The sequence below is a fragment of the Thermobia domestica genome, chromosome 7, assembly GCF_964235325.1.
Source record: "Thermobia domestica chromosome 7, izTheDome1.hap1.1, whole genome shotgun sequence".
Lineage (NCBI taxonomy): Eukaryota > Metazoa > Arthropoda > Insecta > Zygentoma > Lepismatidae > Thermobia > Thermobia domestica.
In genome coordinates this window covers 88,039,404-88,061,659 of record NC_137460.1, presented here as the reverse complement: position 1 = coordinate 88,061,659, position 22,256 = coordinate 88,039,404, and the positions used below count along the sequence as shown (strand labels likewise).

General features: G+C 36.7%; 1 protein-coding gene across 1 annotated transcript in view; it reads left to right on the top strand.

The window, feature by feature from the left end:
- LOC145690275 (uncharacterized) overlaps positions 1-21,994 on the top strand; it is a 48,001-nt gene extending 26,007 nt beyond the window's left edge. Inside the window, exons 7-8 of the mRNA XM_081765026.1 lie at positions 5,215-5,356; positions 20,513-21,994. Coding sequence (XP_081621152.1) covers positions 5,215-5,356; positions 20,513-20,579 — 209 coding nt within the window. The 3' untranslated portion in view covers positions 20,580-21,994. The remainder of the gene's footprint in view (positions 1-5,214; positions 5,357-20,512) is intronic.
- Positions 21,995-22,256: the final 262 nt, after the last annotated feature.

The window sequence follows — 22,256 nt, the reverse complement described above, 5'->3', positions numbered from 1 at the left end:
CCTGCTTTTATTCCCTCAACACAAAGAATCCTTCGAACACTTTCAGGCGAAATGTTTGCACCATACTCAGCCATTTTAATGCTTAAGTCTCTAGAAGTTGCATTCCTGTCTCCCAGAGCCAATCTTTTTAGTTTTTTGATACCTCTTAGCGATAGCTTTGGGTTTCGCCCAAGCTTCCCAACCCTATTTTGCTGATATATTTGCTTCTTGCTTATTGCAACAGAGTTTTTACCCACAAATTTTTCCCCTACCCCAACTCTACTAGCAATTTGTCATTGTATATATCTTCCTTCCGTCAGCAGTGTTTTATAACTTCCACTTTACGTGGAGGAAGGTCTCTGGCTTTTCCCATTATGCCGCAACTACAGGACTACATCGAATAAAAGATTAATACACAAATAAACATGTCACAATCACTTTAGATTAACCCATTTCGAACTGTTGAACGATTTCAATGTCGTAACTACTTACGACTGCAACCACAACACTTCAGACTGCAACTTGTTGATGGAAACCACAATAGCTGTCTACAACTGAAACTCCACTTTCAAAACTCCGTCTCCCACTAATGCCATCTGCTGTTCAACGATATCACCTCTTCAACTGTAGAGTAAACAAATGAAGGATTCTATATTTGTGGTTTAACTATGAAATTACATGTTCTAGAACTCCGAAATTAGAATTGCAACATCAACTTTGCATTTTTCGAGTGTGAGTCTAATAATTTGAACACGTCTGTAGATGTAATGTATGGAGTCAAATGTCCGCAAGGAGACAAATTTCTGTTTCACAATCATTTCAGGAAAGGAAAACTAAAAACAAGTGAAATCAATTTAATTGTGCTGTTTGATAGCATAGAATTGTTAAACATTAGAGGTGACTTATCTACCTTGTTTTTCCTAGGTACGTTATATAGGTTTGTAATTAATATCTAACCGATGGTGGTCGTCATTTGCAACGAAGTATTAACATCATTATCAATAAACACATTTATCTCCTCAGCATGGATAACTCTTAATTTTGTTCCACATTTTATTAAGTTGATTCGAGGCCTAGATGTTTCTCATTTTTAGATGACCCGTGATTCTGAGATATGTCGTTCCTAGTCAGTTTTCGTGTAAATATCTTTTCAAATGTTTTATTCAGCCTTGCATCGGCAGTCGTTTTCTTTCTTTCTTTTTTTTTTTCATCTCGTATGTTCTTTTATTCTAAAATTCGGTGTATGTATCCAAATTTCTTTATATTTTTTGCTAGCTGCTATTTCTGTTCTTATAACGGTTACATTATATCGAAGTACAAAGAAGTAAACTTTGTAGAAACTGTGAATAAAATTACATATTGTACTGTTATACTGTAAATCTACATATATACTCCCATTTAAAAAAATATTTTCACTTATTTATAACATTATCTAGTAAATCTTCGTTGTAAAGTATGCATTAAAACATCATCATTTACGAGTGGATTAAATAAACTTCTCATAATAACTACTCGATGTGTGTACTACCTGAAATACCTGTTCTTCGCACGGGGAAAATAAGGTTTATGCATATTTGAAGGCAAAGAAATGAGTGAAACAAAATAAATAAGGGATGGCGTTGCATTGTTAATATTAGTGAAATTACCTAAGAGAACGCTTTTGTCCTTACCCATGTCAATGTCAGTGAAATACGAGAGTAGATTGATAAGTTCTCAGCCTACCCAGGTTCAAACAAAGCTAGATATAAAAGTTATATACGTTTATGAGGCTTGTAATTTGTGAAGCTACTGTGCAAAATTTGGTTTGACTAAACGAATTTTAATTTATTTTTTTCAGGTCCAAAGTGAGGATGTCAGCCCACATCCCACAAATTAGTAAATTTGAACACCGTGCATTCATCAAGTACCTCTTCCTAAAGAGAGACTCGCCGAAGGAGATCCACAACGACCTTGTCACGATATTGGGGGACACGGCACCATCGTATGCCACTGTGAAGAAATGGACAGCGCACTTCAAACGTGGCCATTTGGTCTGAACGATGATCCAAGGTGTGGCAGACCAATTTCAGTGACCTCTCCCGAGATGATTGACGCCATTCACCGGATGATTCTCGACAATCGCCGAATCCAGCTCAGATAGAGGACACATTGGGCATTAGTCATAAACGGGTGTGAAAGTTATCCATGAAGACTTGGGTGTGAGGAAGATCGCAGCAAAATGGATTCCGAAACTTTTGAGCGCAGATCAGAAGCGTGAACGGGTAGAGGCAAGTAAGGCAGTTCTGTCCCAATTTCAAGCGGATAAGGCCAATTTTTTGCAACGGCTGGTAACAGGACGAAACCTGGTTATATTTCTACGATCCCACGACGAAACAGCAATCGGCGGAATGGCGCCACAGCGGTTCTCTACGTCCAAAGAAGGCTAGGACACAGCGCTCCTCTGCTAAGGTCCTTGCTACGGTTTTCTGGGATTGCCAAAGAATTCTATTGCTGGATTATTTGAAATCGGGTGAAACCAGCAATGCAGCCATCTCTTTTGGACAAACTGAAAGCAGCACTAAAGAAGAAGAGACGTGGAAAGCTGTCAAAAGGGGTAATCTTCCTCCAGGATAATGCGCCCTCACACAAGGCACGTCTGACATTGCAAAAATTGGAGGACCTACGGTTTCAAATACAGGAACATTCACCTTATTCGCCTGATTTGGCTCCATCAGACTTTTATATCTTTCCTAAATTGAAAATATTTTTAAAGGGAACGCATTTCAATGGCGCCGATGACATCATTTCTCAAACAAAGGCCTGGTTTGCAGAGCGTTCATCCGACTTCTATCTGTCTGGCCTGCAAGCACTGCAGCTGCGATGTGAAAAGTGCATTGCACTACAAGGGGAATATGTTGAATAAAAACACTAAGCTTCGCTTCCTATCTACTTGTTTTCTTGGTGAGGCTGAAAACTTATCAACCCACCTTCGTACATAAACAACGAAGAACAAGCCTTGGACGTTTCCCCTGTGAACATAAGTGTTTTAAATAAACATCGGATAGCGTTGTCCCTCTCAATATGAGTGAAACAAAAAGAATATCGACGAGTAATGTCTTCGACATTGCCCCTGTCATTTTCCGGACCAGCTACCATGTCCCTTCTGGCCTAAATTTGGGCTCAAATGTCATCTAAACTGTCACCAAACAGTTTAGCGATCCTGAAATCTTTTAATTTGACATTGGGCATGCTAATTTTCACCCCCCTCCTAACTTCATGACTGTGGGGGATAAAGTTGGACTTCGTTGGGAATGTTGCGTATTCATCTCAGCGACTCCGAAAACTTTGAATTTGACACTAATAATAGTGGTGACATACGTCCCACCCTTGCCAACATGTCCTCAAAAGCAAAAGCCTAGAGTATTAAGATCTGGAGATCGGAAGGACCGTGCTACAAGTCCTTCTCGTCCAATCCACCTTCCTGGGTTCAGTCTAAATAGTGGTGGAGTACTATCCTGTATTATTCACATGCGCTGACGCGCCGCAAAGAGCACATCTTTGAGTAATATCGACAAAGTGTTCCTCATGAACTGTAAGTACACTGCTCCAGTAAGTCGTTCGGACAGGATTAGGGCCCAATAAGGTTATTACCAACAATACCAACTCACACGTTAAGTCTAATGCGGCCTGTATGATGGAACACTCGATGTGTGTTGCATGGGGATTTTCATTAGCCCATGTGCCATATGTGAGTGTTATGAAGATTAGTGATTACATCCATCCCAAATGCAGCTTCATCTATGAACAGAAAACAGACGTGTCACAATGGTAGGGGCATGTACTATAAACCAGCAGCAAAAGACTTCGTGTGCGGGAAAATGTGCAACTATTAGTTCTTGTACCATGTGCAGATAGTGTGGATCTAGTACCTTCTCATAAAGAAGCACAGCTTACATTCACCTCATGGGTTACCTATCTTAAACTCCTACTAAGATTATTCTCAATAGTTGGAAACATGACCCTCCACATCCGGCGTCCGTACATGACGCAGTCAGCCATCGTCGACATTCACAGGCACTAGTGTTCTACTTTCAGAGAGGCAACGATATATGGCCATAAATGTTTTATATGCTGGTTGCTGTCGCTGGCGAAATCATTGTCCAGACAGCCGTACTACTTGTCGACCATTTCATTAACTTTTCTATATATGAAAAGCATATTCGCCTGTTCTTGGTACGAATAACGAACCATTTTACCAACGACTAGCCCAATTGCACTCTTACACCCTCCAGCACACACTTTTTCATTCTCCAGCACCTTCTAGTCTTACTATGTACTAACGTACCAGAAGATAACATGCGGTAGTAGTACTATCTTCTGCCCAAATGACACATTGCTGTCTGTTCGTTAATGAGATCGTTTTGTCCTGCGCATGCCATCTGCCTTTCACGGAGTGTGGCTTCGCATAACTATACTATATTAAACCCTTGGTGCCAAACCTGTGGCAACTTCTGTACCGCTGCACCGTTTCTTTGGGAGATTATATCACTGTTCATTCTTTCGTCTCACTCATCCACATCGATTCATACACTATGCGAATATGTCCCAGATATACATATTTACAGCTTTCAAGATGTCCAGTTTCATCTTTCTAAGGACCTTTACCTGTAGGGATATTAGTGCTGGCCTTGACCCAAGGACGTACAACCTCCTCGAGTTCGTAGGTCCATTTCTCATTCAAAGCGACATACACTTGCTATTACATGTGGGTGGTATGCAACCACGCACATCGGGTTCTACATCATTAGCTTTGTGAGACACATACATCTCGCAAACAAATTATCGTTTATTAATGATCAGTACATTTGCGCCTATGTTTGCTTCCCAGAGTTTCCAGGAAATTTCATATGGAACCACTGTATATGACTGAAACATTCTGCTCTTTGGATAGAGCAAATTACGAGTCTATAATGGGCATATATCTTGGTAATTTCTAGCTCGAAAGTCTTTTATTCCATAATTTCGGAACCCTGTATCTCCTAAACTAATCATTGATTCGCACAGACTAATAGATTTTTTTCAAACTTGTAGAATCACCTCTCGAAGTTCGTTCGTATAGTTCAGACACACTGTATATTTGTCTAAAGATTATACCTGTAATAGTGTCTAAATAAAATTGTTTCATTAAATATTTTCAAATAAGGATTGTATATGTATTAATGTCTAAGTAAAATTATGTTTCATTAATATTTGCAGATGTATCACCACCTGAAGATTTAGAAACGTTATTGGAAATGTTAAACTTGAAAAAGTATTTGCCTCTTTTTGAAGAGAAGGGAATAGATCTGAAAAAATTCTGGACATTGTCTGAGAATGATCTAAAGGAGATAGGGATCAAGTAAGTATATGTAGATAGTAAATATTAAAAATATAAAATTACATCTTCCCAGATCGTATCATCTTCATGTACCTTTTTTCGTCGTGCATTTTTTTCTCTAAAAATTACTAGAATGGTTGATCAGTTTTTATTTGTAACCTCCATTTACTAGCAGGGAGGTTATATAGAACGAGATCTATAGTTTAAGTGGAATCTGACCCACTATAATACGTTCGATGTTCTCCTACCGGACATCGAATTTGGGACGTCGTGCACCAAAGACACACGCTCTTGCCACTAGACTAGGGAAGAGGGACCGCGGTGGCTCAGTGGTAGAGCGTTCACCTCTGGTGCTTGGGGTCCCGGGTTCGATCCCAGCCCCCGCCAAGTGAACTTTGTGGTGGACAAACACCGTGTGCGTGGGTTTTCTCGGGGTTCTCCCGTTTCCTCCCACTTTCTTCATTCCACCATTTCATTCATCACTCATCATCACCGTCTCCTTTAGCCTAACCGGCATAACCGTAGGACGTAAAACTTAAAGATTTCATTTCATTTTTAGACTAGGGAAGAGGGCGGGAAAAAAAACGGTTCCGAAAATTAGGAACTGAAGATGTTAAACGGAAAGCTTATGAGGTGAATAATACTAATTTCCATTTTGCTTTGCAGTGCAAATCGGAAACTGAGTAAATGTTAACAATAATGTAAACTAGCCTTAGCATTGTACGAGTAAGTGTACAACATAACGTTAGAAACAATCATAAATGAATAAAAACAAGTAGCCGTGTTACTTGTACACCACGTGAAGGAATTTGGTTTGTATGGCGTGATATTTTATCAATTAATATTGAAACCGGAAAGACACTAGAGTGGAAATGAAATATATTGTATTCTTGGGATGCTTAATTGATTGCAAAAAGAAACTAAAATTTCGCGATGTCAATTTGTGTTTTTACTCTATAACAACCAATATTAAAACCGGAAATGGTTGATTTCTGCCACTTTTGGTTTGAATAGAGGATTAAGAGAGAAGGTGGTATATATTCTTAGAGCGCTATGTCGATTGAAAAAGAAAACCGCAGGTGCTCTATATTGCATCTTTTTTGCTGTATGTAGATCAGTATTCAAACTAGAAGTTCCAGTGAATTTCTGTCACTTCCGGTTTTCGTAGAGAGTTGAGTTAAGCATGGAAGCGAGTTGCATTTTTCTGACGCTCAGTTTCTCAGTTTCTAACTTGTGTTGGCCGAAATTGATGGTGAACCATCAAGTAGGACAGACAGACCAACAGTGTAAACATATAGTTTTGGTTGGTAAATCAAACTCATTAGCAACAAATTTAAAGTAATAGTAACAGATATATAAAGGGTGGACAATTTATCTGGAACATCCGTGATAACGGAGAAACCAAAAGAGGGACAAAGCGAAACTTTGCACGAAACAACTATAAAGAGGGGGATATCGTTTTACGTAATAAGCAAAACCACCCAGTGAACAGTGTTGCCATCTCCCATAAAGTATAAATATAAAGTTATATTTAAGATATAAAGTTATATTTTTCAAATGGCACTACGTCAGATTATTACGTATTTCAAATCGACATGTTAAATGAAAACTGAAAATACTACATTTATTATTCAGTGTTGCAAACTAATGATGTTATAGTATCACAATCATCTGAAATTTGGAAGCCTCAATCACACATACAGCACAACGGAGATGGACAAGACCATGAACATTGGAAGACCCTCAGCGTTGGATACTATGGTCATGGTATGACTTGTTTGAATGAATAGCAAACGAAGTTACAAGAGCTTGAAAATTTGAATTTTTTTGAAAGGCTTTATTTCGAAAACATGCTAAGGTAAGTATCATACCTAATTACTTGTGTGGTTTACAATTGGCAAACAAACCATTTTGCCGTTTACAGCACTTCGATATCTCAAACCGTTCCGGAGATATGATAAACATTGATAAAGTTACCAACACTGCTGAAAATAGCGTATTTCTGGACAATATTGAAACCGATTTTGGTTTCCTTCTCTTTTGTAGCATTCCAGGAATAACTTTTAGTAGGTATAATTACAACTAGTCCTCGCAGTTACATGATTTGATTTAAGCAGTATTGCAAACTTCAGCAATGCTGATCATATCTCCGGAAAGGTTTAAGATATCGAAGCGCTGTAAACAGCAAAATAATTTACACATCCATTGCAAAGCACACAAGCAACTAGATACGATACTAATCTAAGCATTTTTCGAAATAAAGCCTTTCAGAAAAATTCTAATTTTCAAGCCCTTGTAACTTCGTTGCTATTCATTCTAAACAAGTCATACCGTGACCATAGTATCCAACGCCAAGGTACTTCCGATATGCATTGTCTTGTTCATCTCCGTTGCGCTGTATGTGTGATAGAGGCTTCCAAATTCCGGATGATTGTCAACTATAACATCATTAGTTTGCAACACTGAATAACAAATGTAGTATTTTCAGTTTTCATTTAACATGTCGATTTGAAATACGTAATAACCTGACGTAGTGCCATTTGAAAAAATATAGCTTTATACTAAGTTGGCAACACTGTTCACTGGGTGGTTTTTCTTATTACGTAAAACGATGTCCCCCTCGTTATAGTTGCTTCATGCAAAGTTTCGCTTTTCTCCTTTTTTTGGTTTCTCCGTTATCACGGATATTCCAGATAAATTGTCCACCCTGTGTACGTAAAATTTAAAAGTTTACTCGTTACAACTAACGGTAGCATTTTTAGCATAGAGTTACTACGTTTAACACTAGAGGGACAATTGGCGCTGCAAACGCGTTGCCCTTTCAACCATACTACTGTGTAGCAAAAGCGAGCGTGTATGGCGTTGTTTGTTGTGAGTGACTTTGTTTGGAAGAAGAAAATGCCTATTTCTTGTGCAGCTTATGGCTGTACAGAAAGAGTTTAAAAAAGGAAATGATAAGAAAGCATCATGTAGCCAAAATGCATGTACAACCAAAAAACGTAAGAAACAAATTTCCGAAAGTAATTCTGTTCCATAATCAATAACTCACATATAGAGGTCTGCGCTGATGCTGATATTCGTGTTGCGAATATTTTTAACCGAGATCCGCCTTTTTTGTGTGTATGATATGATGATGCCGCATATAGTATTTCTTCTTAATGAGCATTTAGGCCTATGACATACATTGGAATTTTTATAAAGATCGGTTTTCAGTGTGCGGAGGGAAGGGGTGTGACATATTACATTGGGCGGTTATCGTGTCAATTCGCAAATGTGGTAACTTTTGGTTTCTTTTGCATAATTAATGATTTATTTATATACCTGTTATATGTAAATTTAAAAAATACATTGTATACTCAGAGATGTCATATTGAGCTAAAATTCATGCATGCTCTTGAGGAAAGTCGCACAGGTAAAGTTAAACTGTTATCACTTCAAACTAATAAAATAAAACTTACCTAGTGTTACAATTATTATATTCAAAAGTCTGTATATCAGATATGTTTTCTTCCCTTAGTTTGAAGATATAAGACTGTAATTTTTACCTTCGTTGCATCCATCAAGAGCCACCTTTGAACACATGATATAGATAGGCATATTTTCTATATAAATGAAGAATACATTTTCTGAACTAGCTGATCAAGGATATTTTTCTTTTCAATTCAGCGTGTGTGATAAGAGATAAAGCATTTATGCAGAATCCAACACTACACTTTACACGCTGTGTTCTCACAACTGCCTTGCAACGATCTAAGTTACGTCTTCGCTGCTTCTTGTCAGAAATTGCAGCCACAAAATGATCTTTTCCATCGTAGCGGATTTCCATACGTGCCTTCACATCAGTAGATCCAACTATTATACGCTGATATCTTGGGATTGATTTATAGCGTCTTATGACATATTTTAGTGTATACACAAACACACACACATATACATACATACTGGGACATATACAGGTATATGTCACTGTATGAGGCTTCACACTTTTAGAACCGAACAAGGTCGTGGCCAGGTAAAATGTTTAGGATGCCACAAAAATTTAGAAATGGACCAATCATATGATCACATTTAAAAACCATTAAAACATTTTCCCACGTATGTCATACGGAAACTTCAGGGGAAGCAAAAAAATTGGACCTGACCCCTAGTTCCCCTTAGCTACGGTTCTCGAGCCGATCCTACATGGAAGCAACGTATGCGGAAAAAACATTTTTGTTTCAAAATCCCAAGTCAGAAAGTACACCTGCCATGTCCATAGCTACCTCATTATCTTTGTAAGAAAGCAAATTTAGTCCATAGCAACCATAGGCATAACTAGAGGGGGGCATGGGGCCTGGACATCCACAGAAGCAAAGCTGCTTCGCTCATAATTATTTTATTTGACGAAAATAACGTAGTAAGTTCATCTCAATTTAAACATATCCATTGCTATTTTCAGAAGTAAGGGGCCCTGCCTCCCAGCAAAATATCCTAGTTACGCCAATGAAAGCTAGAAGTACGTTTGAATTCATATATTACTTTTAAAGAAGTTTAGCAGCTAAGAAATATAATGACAAGAAAGTATAAAGTAAGGAACAATTTATTTGCATAAATTTTAGATCTTGGGGAATTCTGCCCCCTAAGCCCTCTGTGTACGTTTATACATAGAACAGGTGTTATTTTTGGAAAACGGTTGTAGGTACTTAGTGTATTCGCTTTGTGGATAGCTTATTAAATTACGGGTAGTCGTGAAAAATCGAGATTTTCATTATCATTGTTGTAAATACTATTAATTACTATCGAAGTCTTGTATTAAAGAATTGCTCCAATTTACCGATTTAGAGCAAATAACAACCAGACCAACAGTGTATTTTCTATCTTTGTTCTCAAAACCCTATTATAAATATGGAGTGGAAATGTGATTTTAAGTTGGTTTGCTGAAGGACATTTTATCTACAGGGTCCATAACTCTTAGTACAGTGGATTATTTTGGAAACAAACATGATTAAAGCAAATCTGACTAGCGGAGGGCGGACTTGGGTAAATGAGCTACCGATTGATGCATGCGTGGGGATGGCGGCCATCTTGGATCCAGGTTTATTTTTTCAAATAGGAAGGTAGGCATGTGACACATCAATTAACACTGTTTTTGCAGGGTAATGCAGTCCCGGAAGCAGAAATGCGTTATCATGTCCCGTTCCAAAGTTATGAAGCCCCAAAGTTGACCGGTTTTCTGTTTCCTTACAGGGAGAACGACATGGCACTAACGCTGCAAGAAAGACGTGACTCCCCAAATTTACAGGTTTTCTTTTCGTTGCAGGTAGAGCAAGATGGCACTGATGAAGCAGGAAAGAATTGAGATCATCCTAATGTCTGGGGAAAGAAGCAGTCGTGTGATTGCCCAGGACTTCAACGCGTGCCACCCCGAAAGACCTGCAATAAGCCACAACACCGTGAGCTACCTCATTAGGAAATTCAGTGTAACTGGTATTGTTGCCGACACACCACGGTCAGGTCCTCCAAGAACCGCCACAGAAGACATCACAATGGTGCTTGCTGCGACTGTTGAAAGTCCGACGCGCAGCACAATGCAACTATCAGCGATAACAGGCGTACCATGTGCTTCCGTGATGAGGATTCTCCATACGAACAAGTGGCAACCCTTCAAGCTGCAGCTTGTCCACAACCCTTCAGAGGATGGTCCAGACCGGCGCATGGAATTCGCCAATCGGGCTTTGTCACAATATGACCGAGATCCGCATTTCCCAGCCAGCTTTGCCTTCACAGACCAGACAAACTTTTATTTGAGTGTGGAAGGGAATCGCCAGAACATGCGATATTGATCGGATGCAAATCCACATGCGATCAATCCCTGCAAGAGGGTTACCCCTGCTCATATCATGGGGTGGTGTGGCATATGGAATACGTCGATCATAGGACTCTTATTGATTTCTGGTACCCTAAATGGTGTCCGATATCTGGACATCTTACAAGAGTTGGTGTTTCCATTGCTTCTTCGCCCTGATGCTACCTTGCCGCGATATTTTCAGCAAGATGGTGCCCCACAGCAATATGCACTGCCTGTGCGGGAATGCTTGGATCTGCATTTTCCCGGACGTTGGATTGGTCGCCGAGGTCCTGTGGAATGGCCAGCCCGGTCGCCGGACCTCACTCCCTTGGATTTTTTTATGGGGGCACTTAAAATACCTGCTGTATCAGAAGAAAATTCGGGATGTTGTACACCTACAGGGACGTATTCAGGACGTCTGTGAAAGCACCACCCCCGCTGTGTTGTTACGGGTTCAGGAGGACTGGATTAAGAGACTCCAAACGGACAACATGTGGAGCACATCCTGTAGGTGGGACTTTGGGACACCATAACTTTGGAACGAGACATGATAGCGCATTTCTGCTTGCGGGACTGCATTCCCCTGCAAAAATAATGTTAACTGACGTGTCACATACCTTCCCATTTGAAAAAAAATAACCTGGATCAGGGTTGGCTGGTTTAAACCATGGTTTAAACCAGCTGTTTTTTAGAAAAACCAACTGGTTTAAACCAAAAAACGAAAAATGTTCGTAAAAGTGTGTGTTCGTGAAATCTTGATGAACACACATTTGTTGGTTATCGCGTGTCACTTCCGCATATTATTCGTATTATATTCAAACCTAAATTCCCCATTCATTACTCAGAGAATATACTACAAAAGCAACTTATTATTGTTATGCAATTGCAATCAAAGAAAAATTCTAAATATTGTTTCGTTTTAATAATGTTTACTATTGATAAAATTCATCGAAATACCTATTTTTTTTGGGGGGGGGGGTCATTTACTAAAATCAGAAGTATTTTTGGTATCTGTTTATGTATAAATGGGTCAGAGCCAAAGTGGACTCAAATAATTCTTATCTTTATTCACTTTTCTTCCTGATATGCAAATTAACTCGTCGTATTTCTTTAACTTGGACTAACAAAAGTCGTAGTGAACTAACCTGGACTTAATTAGTTCTTCTATACTCTGAAGTATTTTGAAATTGTCCATCTGTAATTATGTATAATGGTTTCACTTGTGCAACTGTTTATCTTTTTGTACTTCTCAAATGACTCCAGACAATTATACAGGGTGTTTCAAAACAACACCGACAACGGTTGTGAAGTGATTCCTGACACCATGATAAAACAAAAAGTATAGACCAACTTGGGTGCACAAATACTTCCTTTCGGAGTTATAGGCTGCCGAAAACTAGAAAAATGAACTTGATATCCATAGCTTCAAAACTATGAAACGTACAGTAGTCGGTTCAAGACTTCACTTAGGAACTAGTATTATTTCTATCCAAATATCCAACTTTCAGAATCCTAAGGTACTCACGCAACAATTTTTATGGAGGGAGTTTGGTTACTGGCATATAATCTAAAGTACTCACCAACTACCTCTATAAAAATAGTTGCGGCAGTACCGCAGGATTCTGAAAGTCGGATATTTGGATAGGGCATACACTAGTTCCTAAGTGAAGTCTTGACCCGACTGCTGTAGGTCCCATAGTATTGGAGCTATGGACCTCTAAAATTTAGTTTTTCATGTTTTCGGCAGTCTATAACTCCGAAAGGAAGCATTTGTACACCTAGGTTGGTCTATACTTTTTGTCTTATCTTGGTGTCAGGAATCACCTCTCAAACGTTGTCGGTGTTGTTTTGAAACACCCTGTATTAAAAGTATGTAAAGATCAATATAACGTATCAGGAGTCCTTTAAGAGTGAGTCGGCAGACATATCACATTTGTGGCCAATTAGTCCCGGTTTCGAGTTTAAATGGAGGACAATTTGTTTCGGATGTAAGTCGAAAAACGGTTTGGACTCCGCGTTAAGCTTATGTGACCCCTTCCAGCATAACCCGGTTGTTGCATAATAGCACCAAGGTGAAACAAACTTATTTCTGTCCATATGTGATATAAATACATAGAGCAAATTGTTTAAACCAAAAAAACCTGGTTTAAACAAAAAAAAAAAAAAACTTTTTTTGTTTTTTCAATAAAAACCATGGTTTTTGCCAACTCTGACCTAGATCCAGGATGACGGCCATTCACCACGCATACATCAATCGATAGCTCCTTTACCCATGTCCGCCTTCCGCTAGTCAGATTTTCTTTAATCATGTTTGTTTCCAAAATAATCCATTGCATTAAGACTTATGGACCACCCTGTATTTTACTTTTGAAATTTTTATTAAGGATCTAATGGCCCAATTTACTTTAAAATATTTTTTGATAGATCATTTTTTAAATGTTAGTTACATTTTTTGCAAAAAGATTCTGTAAATTATTTTGTTCAGTACTTAGTAAATTTTTTTGTTTCTAACTAGACTGATTGTATTTTATTATTTCCCAATTTTTCACAAACAGTAATTTTTCTTACAGTTGTCAAGCAGTCTCAATTACTGTATGAGATTATAACAGATCTTTTCTCTACTGGACTATAGAAACATTAATTTATCTGGACTTTATTATATCGGACTGTAATAACTTTTTCCCAGTGTATATCCAGCTACATTGGGAAAAAAGTTATTACACATAGCTTTTTTTTTCTATTCAACTGGTGGTTTTATTTAAAATAAAATAAAAATATTATTTCGCCCTCGTATAATATGGTACTGTTTTAATCAATTGGTAACATTGTGTTCCTTCTTAAGTGACATATTTTAAGCTAGTTTTTACGTGAATTCTTGTTTGTATATTTACTTGGAAACATCCCTTAAACATTACTACAAATAGCAGCTGACCGCTTCTTGCCATGCAACTGGAAAACAAATGGCTGTTCAACTGGCAACGCTTTGCTAGCTGGAATCACGTAGACAGTGGCGCCAATTGTCCCTCTAGTGTTAAAAGTAGTAACTCTATGGTTTGTAGACTTGTTTCTAATTTAAACGTAACGATTTAATTTAGATCGTTTATCTAATTCTATTCGAGCTCAAAAGACACTTTAAATATATCAAACTTCTCTTTCGATGGAAATAACTTGTACAATCAGAGGCATACTGTAGTTTGTGCCTTATGTAGTTTCGTTTTTCTTCTTGCTTTTCATTCGTTTGATGTCGGTAGAAAGTATAGTTTTCGTTTGTTAGCCTTGCTGCTAAAAAGGAGCGATTAACTCGAAAGACAAGTTTGTTTTATCCAACTATTTTATTTTGGTTTAATTAGATGCTAACGAGAACTATAGAAGTGACCAACTAATATATGTATATATTGGCTAGAGTAAGCTCAGCATGGGCATAAAATAAAGTAAAAAGTACTTACATGATGGAAACGAATAAAATCAATCAATTGTGTGCGCTTCATCATTGTAATATATAGACACTGACAAGTAAACCTTACGTTTGGGTGAATCGAGTTGCTGACTGAGACACATATGAGAAGTTAGTACTAAATGTGGTCAGTATTTCAGTGAAGTTGTAGGTGCGAAGCTCCAGGGGCTTAGGAGATACAGCTACCAGAACATCGCATGGAAGTACAGAATAGTCTTCATACAGTTGGAGGTAAAAGCTCTGTAAGACCTCTTGTAACGACAAAAGGTGAATAACAAATATATGGGTACATATTAGGACTAGGGGGAAGTCATATAGTAAGGGTATACCTGACGGAGGCCACCTTGAAATCCGCCATTTTGAATTAAGTTTTTTTTTTAAAAAAAAAGGAATAGGGTCATGTGATACATGATTTAAGGCGCAAATTTAATCAGAAGAACAATGGTGACGTTAATTTTGATTTACGCGCAACTGGTAAAAAGTTATAGGGTAATTAAATATTGTTGCCTTTGTCGGGTGTGCTCACTGTGAGCAGAGCATTTGTGCAAGTTATGCACTCTTTTCTGAACTACATATTGATTGTACTAATTGAGGACTTTTCTGGAAGAAAGACCCAAGTTCAATTATGACTCAATTCCACTTTGGTCATTTTTCCTTAAATTAGCAACTTGTTTATGCGATAACAAATGCTGGTTAATGATAAAGCAAAAATGGTTATACCGTTGGATTTATGGTAAAATTTGCTATTAATAAGGTGACACTGTTATGCGTTTTGTTTAAAACTTTTGTCTGATTCAAAATGGCGGATTTGAACATGGCCACCACCAAGGCTACTCTTACCATAGACCTAATATTTATCCACCTGCTTTATATTTAATTATTATCATTAACACAAAATTTACAAGGTGGGGTAAAGGACTAATACATATGTTGCAACAATATTTAATTTCCCTGTAACTTTTTACCAATTGCGCGTAAATCAAAACTAACGTCACCATTGTTCTTCTGATTAAATTTGCGCCTTAAATCATGTATTACATGACCCTATTCCTACTTTAAAAACAACCTTAATTCAAAATGGCGGATTTCAAGATGGCCGCCGTCAGGTATACCCTTACTATATGACTTCCCCCTAGTCCTAATATGTACCCATATATTTGTTATTCAACTTTTGTCGTTACAAGAGGTCTTACAGGGCTTTTACCTCCAACTGTATGAAGACTATTCTGTACTTCCATGTGATGTTCTGGTAGCTGTATCTCCTAAACCCCTGGAGCTTCGCACCTACAACTTCACTGAAATACTGACCACATTTAGTATTACTTTCTCATATGTGTCTCAGTCAGCAACTCGATTCACCCAAATGTAAGGTTTACTTGTGAGAGTTATTAACAGTCAAGCGCAGGAAAGACAATTTTAATTAGTAACAGAATAAGATAAAATCTTATCTCAACTCCTTTGCAGAAAGTAAAACTGAAAAATATATTGGACGCTGCTTTTGTTCATTTCAGGACGAAGGGAGAAAAGGGTTAAAAATAAAAACAAAAATTACGTTAAGGTGTATGGAACAAGAACAAAGGAAAAATCTAAAAATGTTGAACTTGCATCGCAATTTCGGGATTTCATTGCTGTATTAATTTCATTACTATTGCTGTATAATTTCGTCAAACTACAGATCTTGTCAGGTCTATTTTATTTAGCAAAAGTCGTAGTGTTCATTGCACTGGGCCCCCGAAGAAAACTTTCTAGGGGGGGGATCAAATCCCTGGTTGCCATATTACGTGCGGTATTTTTTATTTGTATTAAGAAAATCTTAAAAAATTTAATACATTTTCGTGAGCCGGGGGGAGGGGCCTCGGACCCCACCGTGCCCTTCCTTCGGGCACCCATGCTCATAAGTTTTTTTTTTTTCTCCCTTCCTTTTTCGGAGACACTGTGTTATTCATCCGAGGCAAGAATAGTCATGAGGAAACGAATCTGGGATCACACGCGTTACTACTTTACAACAAAGGGGCACTTGTATCTTTATTATGCCGTGAGATTATTTTCTTCAAGCCTTTCTCCTTTAAAATAATGTAATACTTTATCATGACATTGTGTCAGTATAATGGGACAATGCTCTGAATTGTATTTTTGAGTTATTTTTGTATATTTCTGGTCGCTCTGAATGTGGAAAATTTAACATTCTTGTTCCCTGCTCCTTTAATACATTATCGTCAACCAGTCACTGTATTAAGATGTATCATTTGCTTCCCTGATATATAAACATAACAGAAATACATTGCATAGAAAAAAAAAATTGTTAAATATTGTCTTACCTACTTTTTTTCTCCTCCTCATTATTATTAGTAGTAGTATTTCACTAATATTCGAGTACTATTTATTCTGTTCTCTTCATCAACATTTAAGTATGTGGAGGTTTTGAATAAGGAAAACTCTTTTAATTGAATCCAAAATATTATAGAAAGTCATCCAACAAATTTTGCACAATTCAGGAATGAGTGTACAGAGCACTAGAATACTGCATAGTTCTTATGCAGTGACAAAAACTGGACCTTCAGAACCTTTCTATGATAACTTTTAAACTTCAGCAGTAAAAGACACAGGAAAAAAAAAAAAGTAGTTCTGGAAATATTAGTGCCATACAACAATAGGAATGAAAATAAGGTAATGTTAGTAATTGTGCGCTTAGCCAGCATCACCATAATACCATGTAACGATCATATTCACTTGCTCCTGTTCAATTAGTGTATTTGCAGTAACAGAGAATGAAAAAATCATAAAGGAATGTATCTTTATAATTCATTCCAGATAAGTTGATAGAAGATCAAAAGTAGTTTCCTCCCTATCACGCTCTCCCACGTAGTATAATAAACGTAAATTTTTGTGTTCCTCTTTCGACCATTAACCCCCTTCATGGAGGTAAAGAATGTATCTAAATATGGGTAATTGGGAATATTAATACAATTTTTAATAAATAAAAATTAAAAATTAAGCCGGTAAATATATAATCAAGTAAATTAAAAAATAATTTCAGAAAAAATAATGGTTAAAATTAAAATTAGCTTCAAGATTCACCATCATCATAGGTATTCTGCTATTATTGGCAGGTCACTTGCTGAACTGAGAGGCTTCCATGCTCCATGGTCTTCCGCTAAGCTCTTCGTCTTCACCTACGATTTCTCTGTTTTGATACGAAGCTTACTGACAGCTTCAAAATTAATTGATTAAAATTAAAATAAAAAATACAATTTTCCCTACTGTGCAATGAGAATTGGCATGAATTATGCAAGTTAATGTAAAATTTAATATATATAGTTAAGAACATTGAAAACTAGTGTACTTATATGAAAAGTTAATGTTTTCAAACGAAAATTAATAAACAGTAAAATTTAATATCATAATACTCAGAAATATTCATTCTACGTGATTTTTAGAGAAAATTATTTTTTTTTAAATTTGTAGGTTTTTTAACAATTATCAATTAAAATTTAACTCCTGAAAAATGTAATTAATTAAATTAAAAATTAACAAACTGATTAATCGTTAATTTTTGCAACGGATTAATTACAACCCCATAAATATGTCTAAAGAATTAATTGTAGCTTCCACAATAGCCCTACGTATTTTAAAACACTTTATTGCATTAATCTGTATTAGTGAGATAAGTAACCATCCTTTAATGTAATTGTAAATTCAACCAACCATTTGTCACTTATTTGGTACTCGAGGTTGTGAGATAAGGAATCATCCTTTAGTGTAATTGTAAATTCAAACAACCATTTGCCATTTATTTTGGCAGTCGGGGTTGTGAGATAAGTAACCATACTTCAGTGTAATTGTAAATTCAAACAACCATTTGTCATTTATTTTTTAGTCGGGGTTGTGAGATAAGTAATCATCCTTTAGTGTAATTGTAAATTCAAACAACCATTTGTCATTTATTTGGTAGTCGGGGGTTGTGAGATAAGGAACCATCCTTTAGTGTAATTGTAAATTCAAACAACCATTTGTCATTTATTTGGTAGTCGGGGGTTGTGAGATAAGGAACCATCCTTTAGTGTAATTGTAAATTCAAACAACCATTTGTCATTTATTTGATAGGGTTGTGAGATAAGTAACCATCCTTCAGTGTAATTGTAAATTCAAACAACCATTTGTCATTTATTTGGTAGTTAGGGATCCTCGGGGCTGTGAGATAAGGAATCATTCTTTAGTGCAATTGTAAATTCAAACAACCATTTGTCATTTATTTTTTAGTCGGGGTTGTGAGATAATATTTGAATACCAGACGATGACAGAGTTGGAAATTGATAGGATGCTCTCTATATTCATGCAATAATGTCATCTTAATAGGTAGTCCAAAATCAAATACAATCTGTATGAGTGATACCAAAATGCCAACATGCTAACGGCCCTCTAATACATTGTTTCCTAGCAGGTGTGTCGTGACACTGGTGTATCATGCAGTCACATAGGGTGTGTCGCAAAATTCTAGGAGTTTCAAATCATGAAGCATTTTAATAATCAGTTAAAATAAATTTTGAGATGTACCATTCAGCGCCTTCAACGATAGCAACAGAGTTCTGTAATACATAAAGTCATTACTTTATTGAAACTTCTTTTACACTAAGTTATATTATGATATTAATAAAACATTCTAACAAATATGTCGCGATGTGGTGAGCGTTCAGCAAAGTTGTGTTGTCAGTAGGAAAAAAAAAGTTGGAAGTCATTCTAATAAGCCGACATTTTCACAGTAAACGTTTTTACTTTTCTGAACTCCAAGACATTATGGATTTTCGCTTCTCTTAGGAACCATGAAATGTGCTACAAATGAACAAACATTGCAATTTCTTACACGTAATATATATAATAAAATCACGTCTTTAATACATAGATAATAATCAACATTTGTTTTAAAAATGAAATATAGTTCTTGTTGATAACAGTTTAAGAAATATAATATATTCCATTGTACAATCCGCTGCAAAAAACCTGCAACATGAGGATGTAAGTTTATTGTGAAACTACCCCTAACAGCACAGGGAATGAACATAACGTCTAAGTGGAACGAATCACGTCAGGATAAACCTCGGCCTCGTCCCGTGCACACTTATTTTGGAGCAAAAGATTTCGTCATTTCACAATAAACTTATATGCTCATGTTGCAGGTTTTTTGCCGCGGATTGTACAAGCGTTGCTTTAGTAGACTTCGATTTAAACTATTCGCTGAGCAAAACAATAGTTTATTGTAATAACGTAATAATTTGTACAATAAACGTATTGTTTTGCTCAGCGAGTTGTTTAAATCCGATTTAAGTATATGAGAGTTCGTTTTGTTTGCCTATCAGCTTACGTAAAATGAATAATAGTACTTGGCATGCTTTAAACCATAGTAATATATTATACGAATACATTGTTTTCAAATATCTTAGTTATATCCCAAAGTAAGCGTAAACGGTAAGTAAGATCTCCCTGGCAACCTACATGTTTAATTACGCGGGAACCTGGGCTCAGTATTAGGTTGCACGCACATCCCTCGTGCAACTAGTAATGTAGTGATCAACGTATCATTCCATGGGCTTTTTCGGAGTTTCCCCATTTTCTCCCACTCAGTCCACTTATTCTTTCATAGATTATGTGTCTTTATCATGTCTCTTTAGCTTAACAGGTCATACCTGTAGAATACTAAACTGAAGTGAAGAAAAGAAAAAGAAATATGTGTAACATATATAATACTGTTTAGATGAACATTTGTGTAAGATATTAAATTAGCAAAAATACTAAATGCTACGAACAATTTCCAAATTGTTTTATTTTTAGCAGCATTTAATGATGTGATATGTATTTAGATTTTCTTGCTATTTCATGTGTTTCTATTTTTTAATCCTAGGCTTCTGGGTCCAAGAAAAAAAATGTCATTGGCAATTGCAAAATGGGGAAATGGAACTAGTACTTGAAACTGTGTTGAAATATTGAAATATTGCTACAATTCGTGATACTCTGGCGTACACTTCGAATGATACGTAATCTGAAGAAAGCCTTAAGAGGACCAAAATTCCTAGACAAGAAATGGAAGATGATGCAGTAAGGGCTGCGAGAATTAACTGGAGATACATCGCGTCAGTCCAACCAAGCAAGTACTATGGGAGCAAAAGGAAAAAAGGATATTTTTTATCCATAAGCAGAATGAGTAATAATTTTGTAACAGGCCTGCGTTACAAGCATATATTGTTTTAAAGTTGATTTTGTTGCATGACGTTTAATTTCAGTGTTTAAGTTGTCATAGCTATAGTTACTAACCAATTCGTAAAATATCCAGTTGAGATTATTATATGGAATTAGTTGCAAATATTTTAAAGCCCCCACAAAGAGATAAACTAAATCTAAAAGAGCAGTTCTTGAAGATTCAGATTATTAAAAATTTTGAAATAGAATTAACATAAATCTCAGTTACTATCACTCTTATTAATAAAGAAACAGGGGAGGAATATGGCGAATGAAGCTATTTATGGTATTCAGCTCTGTAGTGATTAAAAATGCTGGGTCAAGTTTGTATAACAGGCATGCCGATGCCCCACATCGCATAGGTAAAGTTGAGGGGCGTCATCAGAAACAGTTAAAAGAAGTACAGTACTTTCATTATCTCCGAATGCCTTCTAGACCCTTATCTTTTTGACACCTTCCCAGCAATTGTATACGTATTTATGATACACCTGTAAACTTGTATGCAATAAATATATGAGTACGCACCTATATACGGTAATGATATGCTTGCTGTTGAAAACTGAAAAATATTATCTTTAGTGTGCGAGTTATGGGTTAGTTAATGATCAGTGTCCGGCCTAGAGCTTTAACATTACAAAACAGTATAACTTTAGTTACATCCAATTTGAAATTAAATCCTTTGTTTGTATCAGACTGACAACTTTGGCCATATGCGAGATTGAGTTGACGTGACCCATGGGGATTCCTTCCAAAGTATTCATCTCGGGGATTCCTTCCAGAAAACGTATTTTTGTATGAACGTCCAAGTTTGGTATGACAGCGCCATAACACCACACAATTTCTTCAAAGGGAACATTATATATATAATTTCTTTCTTTGATTAATCGATTGACAAATTGAGTTTTACCACTGCAACGAGAATCGTGTACGAATGTTGAAAACGTAACATCTTCTTTCAAATAACACAATGTCATAGAAACTCTGCTGTTTCTTTCCAAAAAACGAGTATGTGGAGAATCAGTAATGGATTCTATAGCAATACGGAACAGTAACACTTTTCGGTACGTCAGCTCTATTCGTCTGCGTTTACTGGTCACCATTCGATATGTCTTTAGTTTTCTTCGAGAAAAGATGCGCAAATCTGGTTTCAGAACAATTTTGGATGACATTTCAATTAGTTTCCCCCGATTGCCTGTCACTAAATCCTAAAAACTGTCAAAATTAATTTTATCACTCGTTCTGTGATTTAAATGTTATTCCACGAATTTTATACACATACTTCATTTCCCCACTAGCATTGACTACAGCGTAGGCGTAATTATTTGCACCTAATATTATTACTTTACGTATTTTCCAACCCACTTGAACTTGCATTCGTCAACCCACCCAAATAAGAACTTAATTTTAAT